Source organism: Plecotus auritus (genome assembly GCF_963455305.1).
Source record: "Plecotus auritus genome assembly, chromosome: 5".
In the NCBI taxonomy this organism is placed as follows: Eukaryota; Metazoa; Chordata; class Mammalia; order Chiroptera; family Vespertilionidae; genus Plecotus; species Plecotus auritus.
In genome coordinates, this window is record NC_137776.1 from 176151781 (window position 1) to 176167810 (window position 16030).

The following is a 16030-nucleotide window of genomic DNA, read 5'->3' on the forward strand; positions in this document are numbered from 1 at the left end:
ACGATAGATGTGTGAGCTTTGTAAACTGTAAGGTGCAATGCACACGGAAGAGGCTGTGGTTGGGTGAACACTTCATGTTGTATTAAAGGTGTGGGTGGAGGGGGTGTCTCTGTTGAGTGACAGAGCAGGGGACGAAGACTCGAACTGGGAGACATGCTTCCCGCTGCTCCCTGGCGACCAGCACTGAGGGCTTGGGCTGATTTGGAAGCCCAGCCCTGCCTGCGTTCCAGGTCCTTAGCGGCCAGAGGAGCATGTCAGCAGTGGGGCCTGGCACCCACCCAGGCCTCCAGAACTCAGTGTCCTCTTTGCTGATAAGGTGGGTGGGTTTTCCTGGGGAGAGCCAGAATAATCACAGGAGGGGGCTCCCCCGGCTCTGCTCCTCCAGAACAGTGAGTGAAGACAACTTCCTAGCCCGGACCATGCCCCGCTTCTATGAAAGCTTCGGCTTTGGAGTATGGTCCCACCAACCTTCCTGGTCTTCCATCCCACTAAGCAACAGTTTGCTCCTCAACTTGTCCCACCTCTGGGCCTTTGTTTATGCTGTTCCCTTTGCCTGAAATGCTCTTCCTCTTTCTTCTGTCTGCCTCAATTTCTAATCATCTTTTTAAGCCTGTCCCAATGCCACCTCCTCCAGGAAGCCTTCCCAGATTCCCCAGCTCTTGCTCACTGGCCAGGATTCCCTTTCTTCGCCTGTGCTCCCATGGCATTTAGGTCCAGCTGCTGCAAGTAGTCCATTTGAACAGGCATGGCCTTATTCACCAACTAGCTCCTGCCTTCAGAGAGCTTAGAGTTCTCTGAGGCAGACAGATGTACATGCCCTCCTCCCCGCCACCACCAAATGGATTAAGGTCATAGGGCGGTGGGTGTTGGAGGGTGTGGGTCCACAGAGGAGGGTCCCATCTCAATCCAGGAGGGCTTCCTGGAAGAGGAGGTAGCCACTCTGTGCTCACAATGAAACAAAGCCGTGGATTATTAGCACCTAGTTTGCGACCCAGCATATAGTGGGTGCTTTGGGTGTGCTTAATTAACATTCCAACTGAATGTGCAGTGGCATCTTCCACATTGGACAGCTTACTGTCACTCATGTAGAAGAAAACTAGAAGGAAAGAAAAATCTGGAAAACTCTTAATGGATCCCCTGGTTAGGACAGGCAGGACCTGTGTGCCGTTCTGCCCTGTTCAGCCTATGATTTCTCAGTAGATCCCAAGCTAGAAATGAACAGAGGGACTTCAGGGACCACAGTGAGATGACTCATCAGAACAGCTGTGGGCAAACTACGGCCCGCGGGCCGGATCCGGCCCGTTCGGCTGTTCTACCCGGCCTGTGGAGCCAAAAGAGCGGAGGGTTCTCTTGCTCTCCCCTCCGTTCCTTTACTTTGAATTTATATTAGTTCCCACAAACCCTCCATCCATGCTTTTGTTCTGGCCCTCCGGTCCAGTTTAAGAACCCATTGTGGCCCTCGAGTCAAAAAGTTTGCCCACCCCTGCATCAGAAAGTTGGGTGCACCAGAAAAAGCAGACAGAAGGTCTCACAATGCCCATCGAGATCTAAGAAATCCCTCTCAGAAGATAGCCCGAGACACACTCTGGATGGGATGACTTTGGTCATCAAGAAAAATGGAAAAGCTGAAGTTGTCAGCCCTGCTGTGCATTAGATCCCTCTGGCCCCACTCCCCAAACCAATGAACCAGAACCCCTGGAGGCAGGCTCTGGAATCCGAGGTGATTCTGATGCCAGGGGTGGAGCTCCACTGCCTTAAAGTATCACTCAGCATTCCCCAGGGAAGAAGGCAGGGCAGTGCGAAAACCGATGCGGGAGCACGTTTCAACAGAGATGGCTACACCAGGCAAGTGTGTGCTTAACAGGTCAACTTCAGCTACCCACGTTCAGCTGTGCAGGACAACTCATCGAAAAGGGCTGCAGCGAGTGGAGGATGGGACACAAATTTCGGCGCTGGCCAGATTCCCACATCATTTAGTGGGTGCGTGACCTTGGGCAAATTACTGAACATCTCTGAGCCTCAGTTTTCTCATCTGTAAAATGGGGATGGTTGTAGTGCCAGTCCCAGAGGGTTGCTTAAAAAAGTAATTAAAATGAAGTAGAAAAAAGTGCTCAAGTGTTCGATAAATATTAACTCCCTTTCCTCTGACTCAGACGGTTCCAGACACATGAGGCATCATTGTGCAAGAGAGGGTCCTTAATACCCCTTAACATTCTTGCACATTAACATGATTGTTTTTAGAGGAAAATATCCAGCTCATAGGTAAGTCATTCCTGGTGATCAGTGGGTAGGCTGACTCAGGGGAAAGTTGCTTATGTTTCTAGGGAGAAGAGCTGAGACCCTGGAGACAACCGGGAGTTTCAACAACCCTGAGTCCTTCGATTTCACAACCCCCCATAGATGCTCATTTTCACCAAAAGATGAACTTGACTTCAAGGCATCATTTTCTCTTGCATGGACCGTCCTCCATCAGACAGACAGTCAGTGGGTGTGCCTCTGTGGGCCTTGCGCTGGGCCTTGGGAGAGGCTCTCTACCTTCGCACGGCTGCTTGCTGAGCAGGAAGCCTGGCATGACTGCCAGCCCCACCAGGCACCAGAGAAGCCTTGTGAGGATGCAGCTGAGGAGCCAGGCATTTAGGGGAAAGAGTGGCCCAGGAGTGCCCATTGGTTACTGTGACTCTTTCTATTCCTTCCCCAAAGCACTGCTCTTCACCACGAATGCTAGTGCTGCTCCAGCCTGTACTGCCCCTCCTTTCAGTTTTCCCATCTGTAAAATGGGGGTAGGGGACCAGAGAGAAGGACACTCCATGATTCTCTATGGTCCCTGCTTTGGAGAATTTTATGTAATGAATCCTATGGCCTAAATTCACGTTTTAATTAAAGATTACAGCAAGCTGTTTGGAAAATTTCACAACTGGCCTTGGATCCATCTGGCTTTGCCTCACCGGGGGATACAAGTGTAACAATGGAAAGATGAGGACCACAGGAGGAAAGAACTTCCTTCCTCCCTGATCTTTATATTCATCTCTGTCCCACCGCAGTCCACCGCTTACCTGCAAGGCTATCTGGCAGGTAAGCCCCAGACTCATCTGGGAGCTCGGCTGGGGCTGGGAGAGTGTCACCCAGATTTGGGGCACATTGGAGAGCAGCTTTGTGGCAGGGGCTGGTGATCTCCACGATAAATGAGTCCCTGAAGGAATCCTTACATCACAAAGTTAAGTGTTTGTGGTTAGCCTTGAGAGGCAGGAGGGAGGAGAGATGGCAGTGGAGAGAGATGGCCAGCCTCCCTTCCTCCATCCTGGCTCCTTCTCTTGTCTAACCAACATTTGCTGAGCTCCTACTGTGAGCAGCGCCCTGTGCTGAAGCCAGCACAGTCCCTGGCCCCCCAAAACAGGAAGACCAATCTAATGCATTCAGCACTGAACAGTCAGTCCCAGGAGGCTGCAGGGACAAACAGAACCCCAACCTGACCTGGTGGGAAGAGGGTGATGGGCAAGGCTTTCTATCAGGCAGAAGACAGCATTCCCTGCAGAGGGGACAGCCGGAGCAAATGCCTAGAAGAATTAAAGGGAAGCCCAGGAAAGCTTTGGGCTGGAGCACAGGATGCAGGGATAGAGGGCGGTGGGTAGTGGAGAGGGACAACAGAGAGGTCAGCAGAATATAGAGTCAGTCCGAACGAGCTGGAGGCTCAGTGGGGGAACTCAGTCCTTATTCTGAGGTCCCAGAGAGTCAGAGCAGGGTTTTCCCCGGAAGGATAACTGGGATTGAAGGGAGGAGTGGATTGAAGGGGCTGGAAGCAGGAGCAGGGGTGTGCATGGGAGGGTCCCTCGTTGCTCAATGTGGCTTTTATTCACTCCCTCAAGGAGCATTTCCTGTGGGCCTGCTCATCCCTCTCCACAGTACCAGGCTGGTTAGCCCCTGCACGGCGCTCAGCTCAGCAATAAATGTATGGAAAGAGCGTGGCTGCACTTCACAAAGCCTCCTTTGTGACCAGCCCAGGGGCCGTGGAGGCGCGGTACTCTGCTGCCCTCTAGCGAGACCTGGAGACACACCCCTGTGGAGCCCAGCCAGCTTTTAAATTTCTCAGAGTTTCCCCAAATGCCTTTCCTCTGTCCCTCCCTCAAACATGGGACCAGCTGTTCTGGATGAAAAGTGCAGTTTGGGAATAGAGGGTAGGCTCAGAGCATCCAGTGATGTACGCATACTGACTCAGGTGGGGAGCCTGGTGCAAAAGTCCCCACAAACAGCTCATCACACCCCAATATGCACATCTTCCCTGTCTCTCTGCACTGTCTCAAAATCACTTCGGTGTGGCTCATCTCAGTCCAGTGTGAGGCAGACAGAAACTGATAAAACCAATGCACACTAAGATGTGAATGACTGATAGTTCTTAACCCCTTTAAGGGGGCATTTAAGGGAGCAACTGTTCATTCACACCTAGAAAGGCAGCCTGCCAGGGCAGATAGATAGCACCAGGACTTAGAGCTCGAAGTTCCCGGTTTAGACCTCATCTCCCATTTATAGCTGCTTTCTCCTTAGCCTCCCCTGCCTTCCCTCTGTTTTCTTGCGTGTGTGTGTGTGTGTGTGTGTGTGTTCATCTGAAAAGCAGGAATAGTAATGCTTGCCCTAAGATTAAAAAATATGTAATAGGTTAAGGAACTTCAGAGTTGAAAGGAATCTTGAAGATCATCTAGGGATTTTTATTTTGGCTTTTAGGTAAATCTTCACAATTTATGAATCACTTTCCAATATAGACACTCTTCGAATTACGATAGGGTTATGGCCCAATAAACCCATAGTAAATTAAAAATCTATTAAGTCTAAAATTCATCTAATACTATACTGGAGAGTGCCAATGATTCTTTGCCCTCGTGATTGTGTGGCTGACCGGGAGCTCCGCCCGCTGCTGCTGCCAACACCATGAGAAAGCATCTCACTTCGTGCGCATCACTAGCCTGGGAAAAAGATCAAGATGAAAAATTCAAAGTAGAGTTTCTACGAAATGCCTGTTGCTTTTGCACTATTGTAAAGTCAAAAAAAATCCTTAGTTGAGCCATTGTAAGTCAGGGACTGTCTGTCTGTAACGCCGTCTCATCCAAATCTCAGAACAACTAAGTAAAATCATTCATCTCTTTTTACGGGAAGGAAGCGGGTGAGAAAGGGAAAGGACTTGCCCAAGACTCTCTGCTGTTTTAGCGGGGACAGGTAGCTCTTCCCTAACTCTCTCTACGGATCCTTCCTGCTAAAAAAGGCCCTATCACCCACATCTGCCACCCTCACCTCCTGCCCCCAGAGGCCTCTGTATTCCTGCAAAGCCCCTGCACCCTAGATAGTACTTACCTGACTCCCTAGCAAGACTAGGGGATTCCTCTGCCCAGTGCCCTGCATGGAGGCTGGCTATGAATGGGTAAGTGCCCCACCTCAGCTCATTCACAGACATCTTGTCAGACCAGGACGGGGTTAAACAGCAGTCCTGGCCTTGAGTCAGCCTTGGCATTGGAGAAGCAGGTGGCCCAATGTTTAACCAGATGCTTTGGGCCCTTCTGTCACCTCTGTCAAGAACTCAATCCAGCCTGGTCTTCCTAGAGCTGAGACCTGGCCCCACCCACTCACCTCTGCCTCTCCCCTTCCTGGGCCCTCGGAAGTGAAGAAGCCAGAGCTGCTAGGGAGGGAGATGGAGGGAGGGAGATTACTAAACTGGAGCAGAGTAGGAAGGGCCTGGTCCATGCTCTGCCCAGGCTTGCCATGTGGCCTTCCCATCCCTGCCTCAGTGTCCCCATCTGTACACAGAGGAGGTTGGTCTGGGTGGTCCCTCCTGATGTGACTGGGCAAGAGCAAGGGATCCTCAGACTCCAGAACCCCCTAGCTGGGGGTCCCTAGCCTAGAGAGACTTTCTCCACCACAGAGGTGAGGCTGGGTAAATCTTTAACTAGCGGCCCCGGGCAGGCCGAGCCTTTCCGGATGGATGACTGCCTGGGAAGGGGGGATGGGGTGGGAGATGTAGGTGTGCACAGCCAGTCGCAGTGTGGTGGAGAAGGGAGGGTAGTGGGGAGGGAAAGGAACGAGACGGGAGCAGAGCTAACTCCGCGAGCACAGCAGGACATGGAGGAACGGGGATCCCCCGATGGGTAAGCAGAGATTCTGGGAGGTTCGAGGCCCGCTGGGCACAGGATAGTTTAACTCGCCTTGCTGCCACAGGGACCCCGCGCGGAGCCTGGAGCAGGGCCCAGAGGGGCCGGAAACGCCCATCCAGGTGGTGCTCAGGTGGGTGTAGGGTGGCTAGGTTGTGCCTGAGAGAGGAAGGGACCGATGGAGACATCGGGATGAACCATCCACCCTCCCGTCGGACCCCAGGGTGCGTCCCATGAGCGCTGCCGAGCTGCGCCGTGGGGAACAGAGCGCGGTGCACTGCTCGGGGACCAGGACTCTGCAGGTGAAGAACCCTCCCACCCCCAGAACCTAAAAATCCTACCGGAGAACGCCTCCTCCCTTCCCCCAGGCAACTTTGTCCAGGCCTCGCCCTCCCAGGCCCCGCCCCAGACCCCGCCCCCCAGCCCGGCCCCGCCCCTTCTCCACTGCCCCCTCCCTCAGGTGAGCCCCCCGGGCGGGGGCCCGGACGTGGCGTTCCGCTTCGGCGCCGTGTTGGACGGGGCGCGCACCCAGGAGGACGTGTTCCGGGCGAGCGGTGTGCGGCGACTCGGGGAGCTGGCGCTGCGCGGGTGAGTGAGGCCCTGGGGATGCTCCGCACCCCAGCACTGCCCTGACCCGTCCCCCCACCACCACCACCACGCCCGCTGCCCAGATCCAGCCACACACCCCTGCCGCCCGCAGCTTCTCCTGCACCGTCTTCACCTTTGGCCAGACCGGCTCCGGGAAGACCTACACCCTCACGGGGCCTCCTCCCCAGGTGGGCTGAGCTCCCCTCCAGGGTCAGGGTCGGTGAGGAGCCACTGACAGCGCAGGCTCCCACAGGGAAGGGCCTTGCACAGTGCGAGCAGCCCCCTGTATTTGCAGACAAGGCAACTGAGGCCCAGAGAGGTGAAAGGATTTGCCCAATAGGGACTTCAAATTTTGTCCCTTTTTGAAAAATATATTTTTATTCGTTTCAGAGAGGAAGAGAGGGAGAGAGATAGAAACATCAATGATTGAAAGGGAGTCATTGACTGGCTGCCTCCTGCATGCCCCCTACTGGGATAGAATCCACAAAGGTGGGGCTGGGGGGTGGGGGGAGGTCCTACCCTTGACCGGAATCCACCTGGGATCCTCAGTCCCCCACTGAGCCAAACCAGCTAGGGCAAATTTTGTCCCTTTTACTGACAACCTCAGCCTTCCTCTGTGAAACGGAAGCGATAGTACTGACTGTGAGAAAAGTAAATGAGATGTGATACGAGAACTTGGCCTAGTTCCTGAGGCATAGTACGTAAGGGCGCTAGGAAGGGTAGTTATTACTGTGGTAGTGTTTCTGGCCCCAGGGAGAGGGGGTGCCTGTACCCCCCAGCCTGGCTGGCATCATGCAGAGGACCTTCGCCTGGCTGTTAGACCGTGTGCAGCACCTGGGCGCCCCTGTCACCCTCCACGCCTCCTACCTGGAGATCTACAATGAGCAGGTGGGGACGGAGATGAATGAAAGTGCACAATTGAATGGGGGCCTTGCTTCCCAAGGAGCTTGGGTCAGGGGGCAGAGTCGGGGAGTGGGGACTGATGTTGGTAAGGTCTGGGAGGGGCGTGGTTGGACTCGGGCCCCTTCCCTCACACTCCACCCTCATCTCCCAGGTTCTAGACTTGCTGAGCCTGGGGTCTCCCCGGCCCCTCCCTGTTCGTTGGAACAAGACTCGGGGCTTCTATGTGGAGCAGCTGCGGGTGGTGGAGTTTGGGAGTCTGGGGGCCCTGATGGAACTTCTGCAGATGGGTACGTGCTGTCTCAGGGGAGCTTTGGGGTTCAAGGGAAGCCCGTCCCTCTACTGCTCACTGAATGCACTCGGGGCCCCTGGCTGGAGCTGTGGATGATCAGAGATGACCCTTGTGGGAGCTAAGGGCCAGCAAAACAACAATTCAGACACCGCCCAAGGATGCCCCCATCCCACCCGAGACCTCCTGCTGATTCTGCCTTTCAAACTCGTTCTGGGCCCACTCTCTTTCCAGTCCAGGACCTCTGCCTCAGTCAGCCTCCAGACCCTCCAGACCCTTCCAATGTCCTGAGGGCAAGGTCACGCCTATAACCTAGCCCAGTGGTCGGCAAACTGCGGCTCGTGAGCCACATGCGGCTCGTGAGCCACATGCGGCTCGTGAGCCGCGGTTTGCCGCTCTGTTGACTAATGAGTTTGCCGACCACTGCTGTAAGGCATTACCCTTACCCAGAAGTTTTGACTTCAGGTTAAAGACCTTAGTACATTATTAAAATGTTTTTTAAGTGTTTTTCCCTAAGGCAGTGGTTGGCAAACTCGTTAGTCAACAGAGCCGCAGTTTGCTGACCACTGACCTAGCCTATAGGGCCCCTCTGTTCCAGTCTCATTCATCCATCCAGTGTTTATGAGATGTCTCATTATTCACCTGCAGCCTGCTGGCTGGTCCTGGGTGAGACTCCAGGCTCCTGCCAGCGTTATGCCAGCTGATCTCTCTGCTCTCTCTCCTCCCTTCACACAGCAGTTTGAGGGACGTTTATCAAACGTGACTCTGACTGACATGCTTCCACTCAGTTCTGTCTATACCCCTCTCCCCTGCTCGTGCTAGAGCCAGACCCCACATCCCATCATCTTCTTTCCCCGCCGCGGAGCCTTTGCACAGCTGCCCCTCCCGCCCCAGGATGCCTTTGCTCCTTTTCTGTTATTACTCTTCCTATCAGGCCCAGCTCCTGCCGCTTTCCCCCTCCAGGTCTTAGCCGTCGAAGGAGCTCCGCTCACACCCTGAACCAGGCCTCCAGCCGAAGCCATGCCCTGCTCACACTCCATATCCACCACCAAACCGTGAGTGGCCCAGCTTGGGGAAGAAGCTGGCGCAGGACCCTCAGCAAGGGTCTGCCTTGGGGTGTATAAAGCAACTTGGGTGTGCACAGGAGGACGGAGTAGGAATCAAGTCCCCACCAAGCCCTGATCCCCCAGTCCCAGCAGATGCCTCCCGTGGGTCCCGGGGAACACCCTGCCGGTGGGAAGCTGTGCTTTGTAGACCTGGCTGGCAGCGAGAAGGTGGCGGCCACCGGATCCCGTGGGGAGCTGATGCTTGAGGCCAACAGCATCAACCGCAGCCTGCTGGCCCTGGGTGAGTCCCTCCTCTTGCCCGGCCTGTAGCTGTGCAGGAGGAGGGGAGCAGGGGAGGAGGAGGATGAGACAGGGGGTTGTAGTGCATGAAGAGCTGTGAGCCAGGGGCCACGGGTCTCCTTCAGGCCTCAGCTTGCTGTTGACTCATGTCTCCCCTCTTAGAACACTGTTGATGAGTCTAGAAACCCCATAAACTTGATTCTATTAGAATAAAGCTGCATTCTAACCTGGGAGGTCGGCACACTCGAGTGCAGAGTATGAGCCCTCGGACACTCAGCCTGTCCTCGCGCAGTTGGGAAAGCGGAGGCCTAGCAAGGGAAGAAGGGACATACCTGTCTCCCCACCTCCGCCCCAGAGGGCTTTCCTCGGCCACGTGCTGAGGAGACGTGCAGGGAGCGCCTCTTCATTCAATCCATTTGCCAGACATTTCCTGAGCCCCTGCCGAGTGCCAGGCCCTGTGTTGGGCATTGGGGCGTGGGTGGAGGGTCCTGCTCTGCACAGACCAGCTGTGTGGCCTTGGGCAAGGGGTATAACCTCGCTGGGCCTTGCTCTTCCCACCCAGGCCACTGCATCTCCCTGCTGCTGGACCCACGGCGGAAGCAAAGCCACATCCCCTTTCGAGACAGCAAACTCACGAAGCTGCTGGCAGACTCACTGGGGGGGCGCGGGGTCACCCTCATGGTACCTGAGGGGGGCTGGCAGGGAAGAGTGGGGCTTGAGGGAGGGGCTCCCAGAGAGGAACACTCAGGGGCCTCCTCCCCAGGTGGCCTGCGTGTCGCCCTCAGCTCAGTGCCTTCCTGAGACCCTCAGCACCCTGCGATACGCCAGCCGAGCTCAGCGGGTCACCACTCGGCCCCAGGCCCCCAAGGTGAATGAGGCAGACACAGGCAGAGGGGTGGCAGGGGCGATGGTTGGGGGTCAGGCAGTAGTTGGAACCTGAGTTGGTGTCACAGTTGAAATCTGGGATTGAGTCAGAGTTAGGATGAGAGTTGAAATCTTGATGATGGGGCCATGACTGGGTAGGATGGGGTCAGTGTCAGGGTCACGGTCAGAGTTGTGGCAGGTCTCAGGTGGGAGTCTGATTTGGGTTATGATTCAGGGTCTAGCCTGGATCCCAGCTGGTATCGTGATTAAGTCTGAGTTGAGTTGGGGTCTGATGTGGAGTCTTGTTTCGGGTCTGAACCAAGATGTGAACAGAACTTTGGGTTGGACTTGGAGCAGGGTCCAGCTTAGAGGGGGCCCTGCCCTGCTGGCACACAGCTGAGGCCATAGGCACTTCAATGCATTGGGACCAGGTGCCCCCTCCAGGTGGACGTAGCCTTGTGCCAGGATGCAAAGCCTGCGAGGGAAGCATGGGCTGGTTTCTAGGCTCCCCCACTCCCCACTCCCGGAGCCCTTGCACCACTTGCGCCACTGCGGATGGCAGCTCCGGGCCTCTCTCTGCAGTCCCCTACGGCAAAGCAGCCCCAGCGCCTGGAAACGGAGATCTTGCAGCTCCAGGCGGAGAACCGGCTTCTACGGTCCCAGCTGAGCCAGATGGACCTTAAGGGTATGAGCTCCCGGGGGTGCAGGGGGGATGTGGAGAGCATCTGGGCTCCTATGGATCCAGCCATCTCTCCCTTCCCTGCAGCCTCTGGATTCAGCGGGACCCGCGTGGCCTGGGCCCAGCAGAACCTCTATGGGATGCTCCAGGAGTTCATGCTGGAGAATGAGAGGCTCAGGTAGGGCCTCGCCAGGTGACTCCGTACCCACCCCTCACTGCTGGGCTGCTTCCGCCAAGCGGCCCCCTCCCCGCTCCCTGACTCCTTTCTGGCCCCACCTTCCTGCTGGGGCTCATACTGCAGTGCGGGGCTGGCTGATACCCCCACCAGCCCTGCTTCCTGTCACCTCCCTGGGGCCTCTTCTTCCCAGGAAAGAAAAGAGCCAGCTGCAGAGGAGCCGGGACCTGGCCCGGGATGAGCAGCACGTCCTGGCCCAGCAGGTCCACGAGCTGGAGCGGTGAGCATGGCCAGCAGCCCCGAGACAGGCCTTGGGACACAGGGCAGGTGGGAAAATGGAACGGTTAAGGGTCTGACCTCTGGATTCAGACCACCTGGGTTCAAATTCCACCTACTAGCCGGGTGACCTTGGTGAGTCAGGCCACCTCTCACTGCCTGGGCTTCCTCAGCTGTGAAATGGGGGTGATACGGTGCCCACCGAGTAGGGCTGTTTTACAGATGGGTCGAATGAGTTCATATGTTGAGCACTGCGAACGGTGCCTGGCACATCGTAGTGCCCAGGGGTATTTGTTAAAACGGGGGATGTGGGGACCAGCCTGGTGGTGGGGTTGAGGGCTGCAGGCACAGACCCCCTGTTCTTTCCAGGCGCCTCCTCTCTGCCTGCTACCTCCCCCAGCGTCCCCTTGGCCCAGCCCCACCATGTCCCTGTGCGATGGTGCCAGCTCCCTCCTGCCATGTGAGTCTCTGCCCAGCCTGAAGGGGGAGGAGCAGGGATGACAGGGAGCCTCTGACATGCCCTCTTGCAGGCCCTGCCACCCCTCTGCTCCTGCCCCTGCTGCCACCTCTGCCCCCTGTGCCGAGCCCCACTGGCCCACTGGGCCTGCCCACAGCGGGAGCTCCACCTGCCCCAGGTAGGAAAGGCCACGGTGGGGGTGAGGGGAGGCTAGGAGAGCTGGAGGCCTTGATCCAGGGGTCAGCCCAGGAGGCTCCAGAGCTCCAGGGCCTCAGGCCCCAGGCTGGGTCATGGAGAAAGTGGCTGATTGGGCTCCTGCCCAGGGTTCAGAATCACTGTTTACCTCGCCTTCCTCTTCCCATCCTGCCTTCTTTTATTTTTATTTTTTTTTAATTTTATTTATTTTTTTAAATATATTTTATTGATTTTTTTACAGAGAGGAAAGGAGAGGGATAGAGAGTTAGAAACATCGATGAGAGAGAAACATCGATCAGCTGCCTCCTGCACACCTCCTACTGGGGATGTGCCTGCAACCAAGGCAACGTGCCCTTGACCGGAATCGAACCCGGGACCCTTCAGTCCGCAGGCCGACGCTCTATCCACTGAGCAAAACCGGCTTCGGCCATCCTGCCTTCTTTTAGAAACTCGCTCTGCCATTTGCTTATTCCTTCCTTCACTTACATGCTACTCATTTATGCATTTGCTTATTCACTCCTTCACTCACTCGCTCACTGACTCTCCTCTAAGCTCTTTGCTTTGTACCAGCCCCTGTTCTGGGCACTGAGGATTCTGCCCACAGAAGAAGTAACCAAGACCCCGTCCCTTTATGCCCATCTGGCAGTCTTGGTGCCCCCTGGGGCAGGTGTGGTAGGGCTGGTGGCATTGTGATCAGCACCCGGAAGGGGGGCACAGAGAGGCAGGGCTGAGGTCACCAGTGTCGGCTGTGGTCTTTCTTGCAGGTGTTTGGCCCTAAGGCCCCCGACGGCATTCCCCTGTCTGCCCGGCCCCCACCCTTGGTGCCCCCATGCAGCCCTGGCTCTGCCAAGTGCCCCAGAGAGAGGTGGGCCCAGGCCTGGGGCACTGGGGCGGGGGTTGGGGGAGGCCTGGGCACTTGAAGGCTCACCTCCCACCACCCAACTCCCCCTGGCCCAGGAGTCACAGCGACTGGACTCAGACCCGAGTCCTGGCGGAGATTCTCACCGAGGAGGAGGTGGTACCTTCTGCACCCCCGCTGCCCCCGGGGCCCCTAAATACGTCAGCGCCGGTGTTGAGAGGTGAAGAAGGGAAAGAGGGAGGAGCCCTTAGGGCTTTCTGTGATCCCAGGCCAGAACTCACCCTCTCCGGAACATAGTCTTTCCATTTCTGAAATAGGGCACAGGTTAGGAGGTAATTCCTAAGATCTTTCTAGTTTCAAAACTTGGAATTCTCTTCTTCCTAGGGCCACCTTCATGCCCAGATGTACACCAACGTCCAGGGTTTATGGGGGGGGCGGGGAGCGGCGGGGGGAGAGTAGGTACCATCTGAAGCTTCCCCAGAGGATGTAGGGACCTGATGACTTCAGGGTCGTGCAGGCCTCGAGTGTCACCGTCCCCCTCAGGTGGGGCCACGGTTCCAAACCTGGCCCGGAGACTGGAGGCCCTCAGAGACCAGATCGGCAGCTCCCTGCGACGTGGCCGGAGCCAGCCACCCACGCATGAGAGCAAACGGAGCCCTAGCCGAGTCCTCCCTCCCTGCTGAGCGCAGACTGGAAACACAGGAGACCACCCTGTGACCTTGGGCTGGGCTCTTTGCTCGGGGGCTCAGTCTCCCCATCTCTTAAATGGGGACAGCAGCTGCCCATCCACTCTGCAGCCTGGCTGGGCAAGGACCATTCCTGAGGGTCAGGGGTGATGGCTGGAGGGCCGTTTTGGGGAGTAAAGGGAAAGTGCCACCCCAGACTGTGAGTAATGAGACTGGATTCAGGAGAAACCAGGCAGCAGGTGATGAAATGTACATGACAATAAAGAGGCCTCAGCTCCAAGTCTGGCTGGTCCTGTCCTTTGGGTAGTTACTCACTTCCCATGGGGACATCCTGGACGAGGGGTTCTCGGGGGAGTCTGAGGAAGAGAAGGCAAGGAGTCTTGGCAGAAGTGTGTGTCCCCCTCTGACCAGGAATATCCCAGGTTCCATCTCCTTTCATGTATTACACGCATTTTAACTGAGCAGCTATTATGCGCCACTGGGACAGCACAGGGAATCAAATGATGAGCACCTCCAAGGAGGAGACCTGAAGGAAACAGAGTCGGCCTTGAGCTGGGGCAGGTGGCGGGCTGAGGGGCTTGCTTCTCTGTGCCCCTGCATGTGGCCTGGTGCTGGAGGGACCATGAGCCCTGCGTTCTGGTGCCACGGGCCTGCTCTGAGATCCTGAGCAAGCCCTGCACCCTCCCCAGACCACTTTCTGGTTTTCAGTCAGTCGGATGGGGGGCACGGTTCCCTGTCCTGTTGAGTTCTAGTGAGGGTCAGGGGGGTGAGGAACCTCAGGATCCTTGGTACATGCTTAGCAGGGTGCAGTGGGTCTACAATTAAGGGGAAGCCCAGACACGACATGAGAAATTGGAGGTGCCAGTGGGAGGACCTCATTATGAAAAGAGCCACATAACCTAACTGTCCCATTTTATAGTTAGGCAAACTGAGACCCGGTGGCTAATTCCTTGGTTGGTTCAGACACTCACTCTTTGAGGAACACCACCGGCATCCACTCCAAATCAAGGTGGTGAAAAGACGGACAAGGAACAAGCTGGCTTTGGCCAGGGAGCTCACAGTCTGGTGGGGGACAGACAGCCTCACACACGTGCTCTGAAGGGGAAGCATGGAGGAAGGTCCCCCAATCAGAAATGGTTGAGGGGGTCAAAGATGGTTTGCCAAAGAGCTATGATAAAGGCCCTGAAGGTGAACAGCAGGTGGAGGGAGGGGCTGCGGAGGCGAAGGCCCAGAGACCCTGATGTTCCGAAGTGGCCAGCAGCAGGCAGAGCACGGCCTTGTGGGTCACATCCGGAGCTTGGGCTTGTCTCGAGGCCAGAGGAGAGCCACAGAGCGGTCTTGAGGAGTCACCAGCTTGGATTTGCATTTGGGTCACACGAGACACTGTGGCAGGTGGACTGATGGGTGACGGTGAGCTGGAGGCAGGGGGACCAGTAACATGACTAGTGCAGGGAGGCGATGAAACTCCTCGGGTTGGAGTCCCCTGAGACCTGGACCCTGGGCTCTGGCAAGGCTTCAAGCAGGCCAGCTTCAGCCACGGGCTTGGGGAGCACTGGGAAGGAGCAGGGAGCCGGGGATGCCCTAAGGAGGGGGTGGCAGTCATCACTGGAGAATGCTCAAACTTGCCCACAGGCATGGCCCGAGAAAACAAGTCCCGTTGCTCCCACCCCACTGCCCAGTGCAAGACCAAGCAGGAAAAGACCCAGTGCTCTCCTCCCACCACGCTGGAAAATAGCCCTAATTCTGCTCTCCTGTCCCAAGAGACGTGAGGACCCACAGACAAAAGCACGGCGCCTCACAGCTACACTTGAGCATGCTGTGTGACTTGGGGCAGGCTACTTGGCCTCTCTGAGCCGTCCACACTGAAGGGCCTCTGACTGAGTCTCTCTGCAGGGCTGGTCCCTGAAACGGGCCAGCAGGGTCAGCCCAGGTTGGAGGCCCCAGCAGCCAGGAATCAAAAGGCAAGACTTGTGTTTAACAGTGGAAACTGGGGATGGACAGTGACCGTGGAGGCAGAGCCCAGGGCGGTGAGGTAACGGCAGACACCACCGGCAGCTGGGCCCGATAGAGGTGGCTGTGGGTAAGCCCACAGACTGAGCCACGCAAGTTCCAATCCCGGCGTCATCGCTTATCCATGAGTGATCCCGGGCAGGTGACTTAGCTGCGCTGAGCCTGAGTGGCCTCATCTGCAGAATGGACACTATAGTAGCCCCTCTCGGGATGGTCATGGGGATAAATCCACTGCTATGTGGAAGGAGGGCAGCACGAAGCTTTGCCTATTGCAGACAAGTTAACCAAAAGCAACTTGTAGTCAACAAGACAATTCGATGGAATTGACGATCTGGATTTTAAAAATTAATAATCCAACCAATATTTATTGAGAACCCACGTTGGGCCAGCATTGAACAAAGCATAAGAATCCTTATCCTCATGGACAAAAAGAAAATGCGCAACATACGTGGGAGGTCAGTGATAAATGCTATGGAGCAAAACAGTGGGGAGGTCCCTCGGCCAGGGCAGGTGCAGGAAAGGTCTCATGCAGGTGACATTTGTGCAGAGGCCCGAGGGAGGGGCGGAGGGTGAGC

The 16030-nt window shown here is 56.3% G+C and overlaps 1 protein-coding gene across 2 annotated transcripts; it reads left to right on the plus strand.

Annotated features, from left to right (window-relative positions):
• Positions 1 to 5999: 5999 nt before the first annotated feature.
• On the plus strand, positions 6000 to 13723 carry KIF12 (kinesin family member 12). 2 transcript variants are annotated; one of them, XM_080668983.1, is made up of 19 exons: positions 6000 to 6128; positions 6199 to 6264; positions 6355 to 6433; positions 6592 to 6719; positions 6832 to 6907; positions 7473 to 7607; positions 7774 to 7909; positions 8872 to 8963; positions 9099 to 9255; positions 9817 to 9935; positions 10018 to 10122; positions 10701 to 10803; positions 10885 to 10975; positions 11166 to 11252; positions 11618 to 11708; positions 11779 to 11883; positions 12665 to 12765; positions 12858 to 12979; positions 13303 to 13723. In XM_080668983.1, the coding sequence occupies exons 1-19, from the start codon at positions 6103 to 6105 to the stop codon at positions 13440 to 13442; spliced, it is 1959 nt and encodes a 652-aa protein (XP_080525109.1). In that variant the 5' UTR covers positions 6000 to 6102; the 3' UTR covers positions 13443 to 13723. The 2 variants fall into 2 exon arrangements, with proteins under 2 accessions (XP_080525109.1, XP_080525110.1); XM_080668984.1 differs by lacking the exon at positions 11779 to 11883 and having other exon boundaries at positions 6034 to 6128.
• Positions 13724 to 16030: the final 2307 nt, after the last annotated feature.

What these genes read in the sequence shown, in the direction of transcription:
- KIF12 (XM_080668983.1), top strand. Translation starts at nt 6,103, where the DNA reads ATGGAGGAACGGGGATCCCCCGATGG. An exon ending in GAGCCAGATGGACCTTAAGG is followed by an intron (nt 10,804 to 10,884) that starts GTATGAGCTCCC and finishes CCTTCCCTGCAG; the next exon opens with CCTCTGGATTCAGCGGGACC. An exon ending in CTGGAGAATGAGAGGCTCAG is followed by an intron (nt 10,976 to 11,165) that starts GTAGGGCCTCGC and finishes TCTTCTTCCCAG; the next exon opens with GAAAGAAAAGAGCCAGCTGC.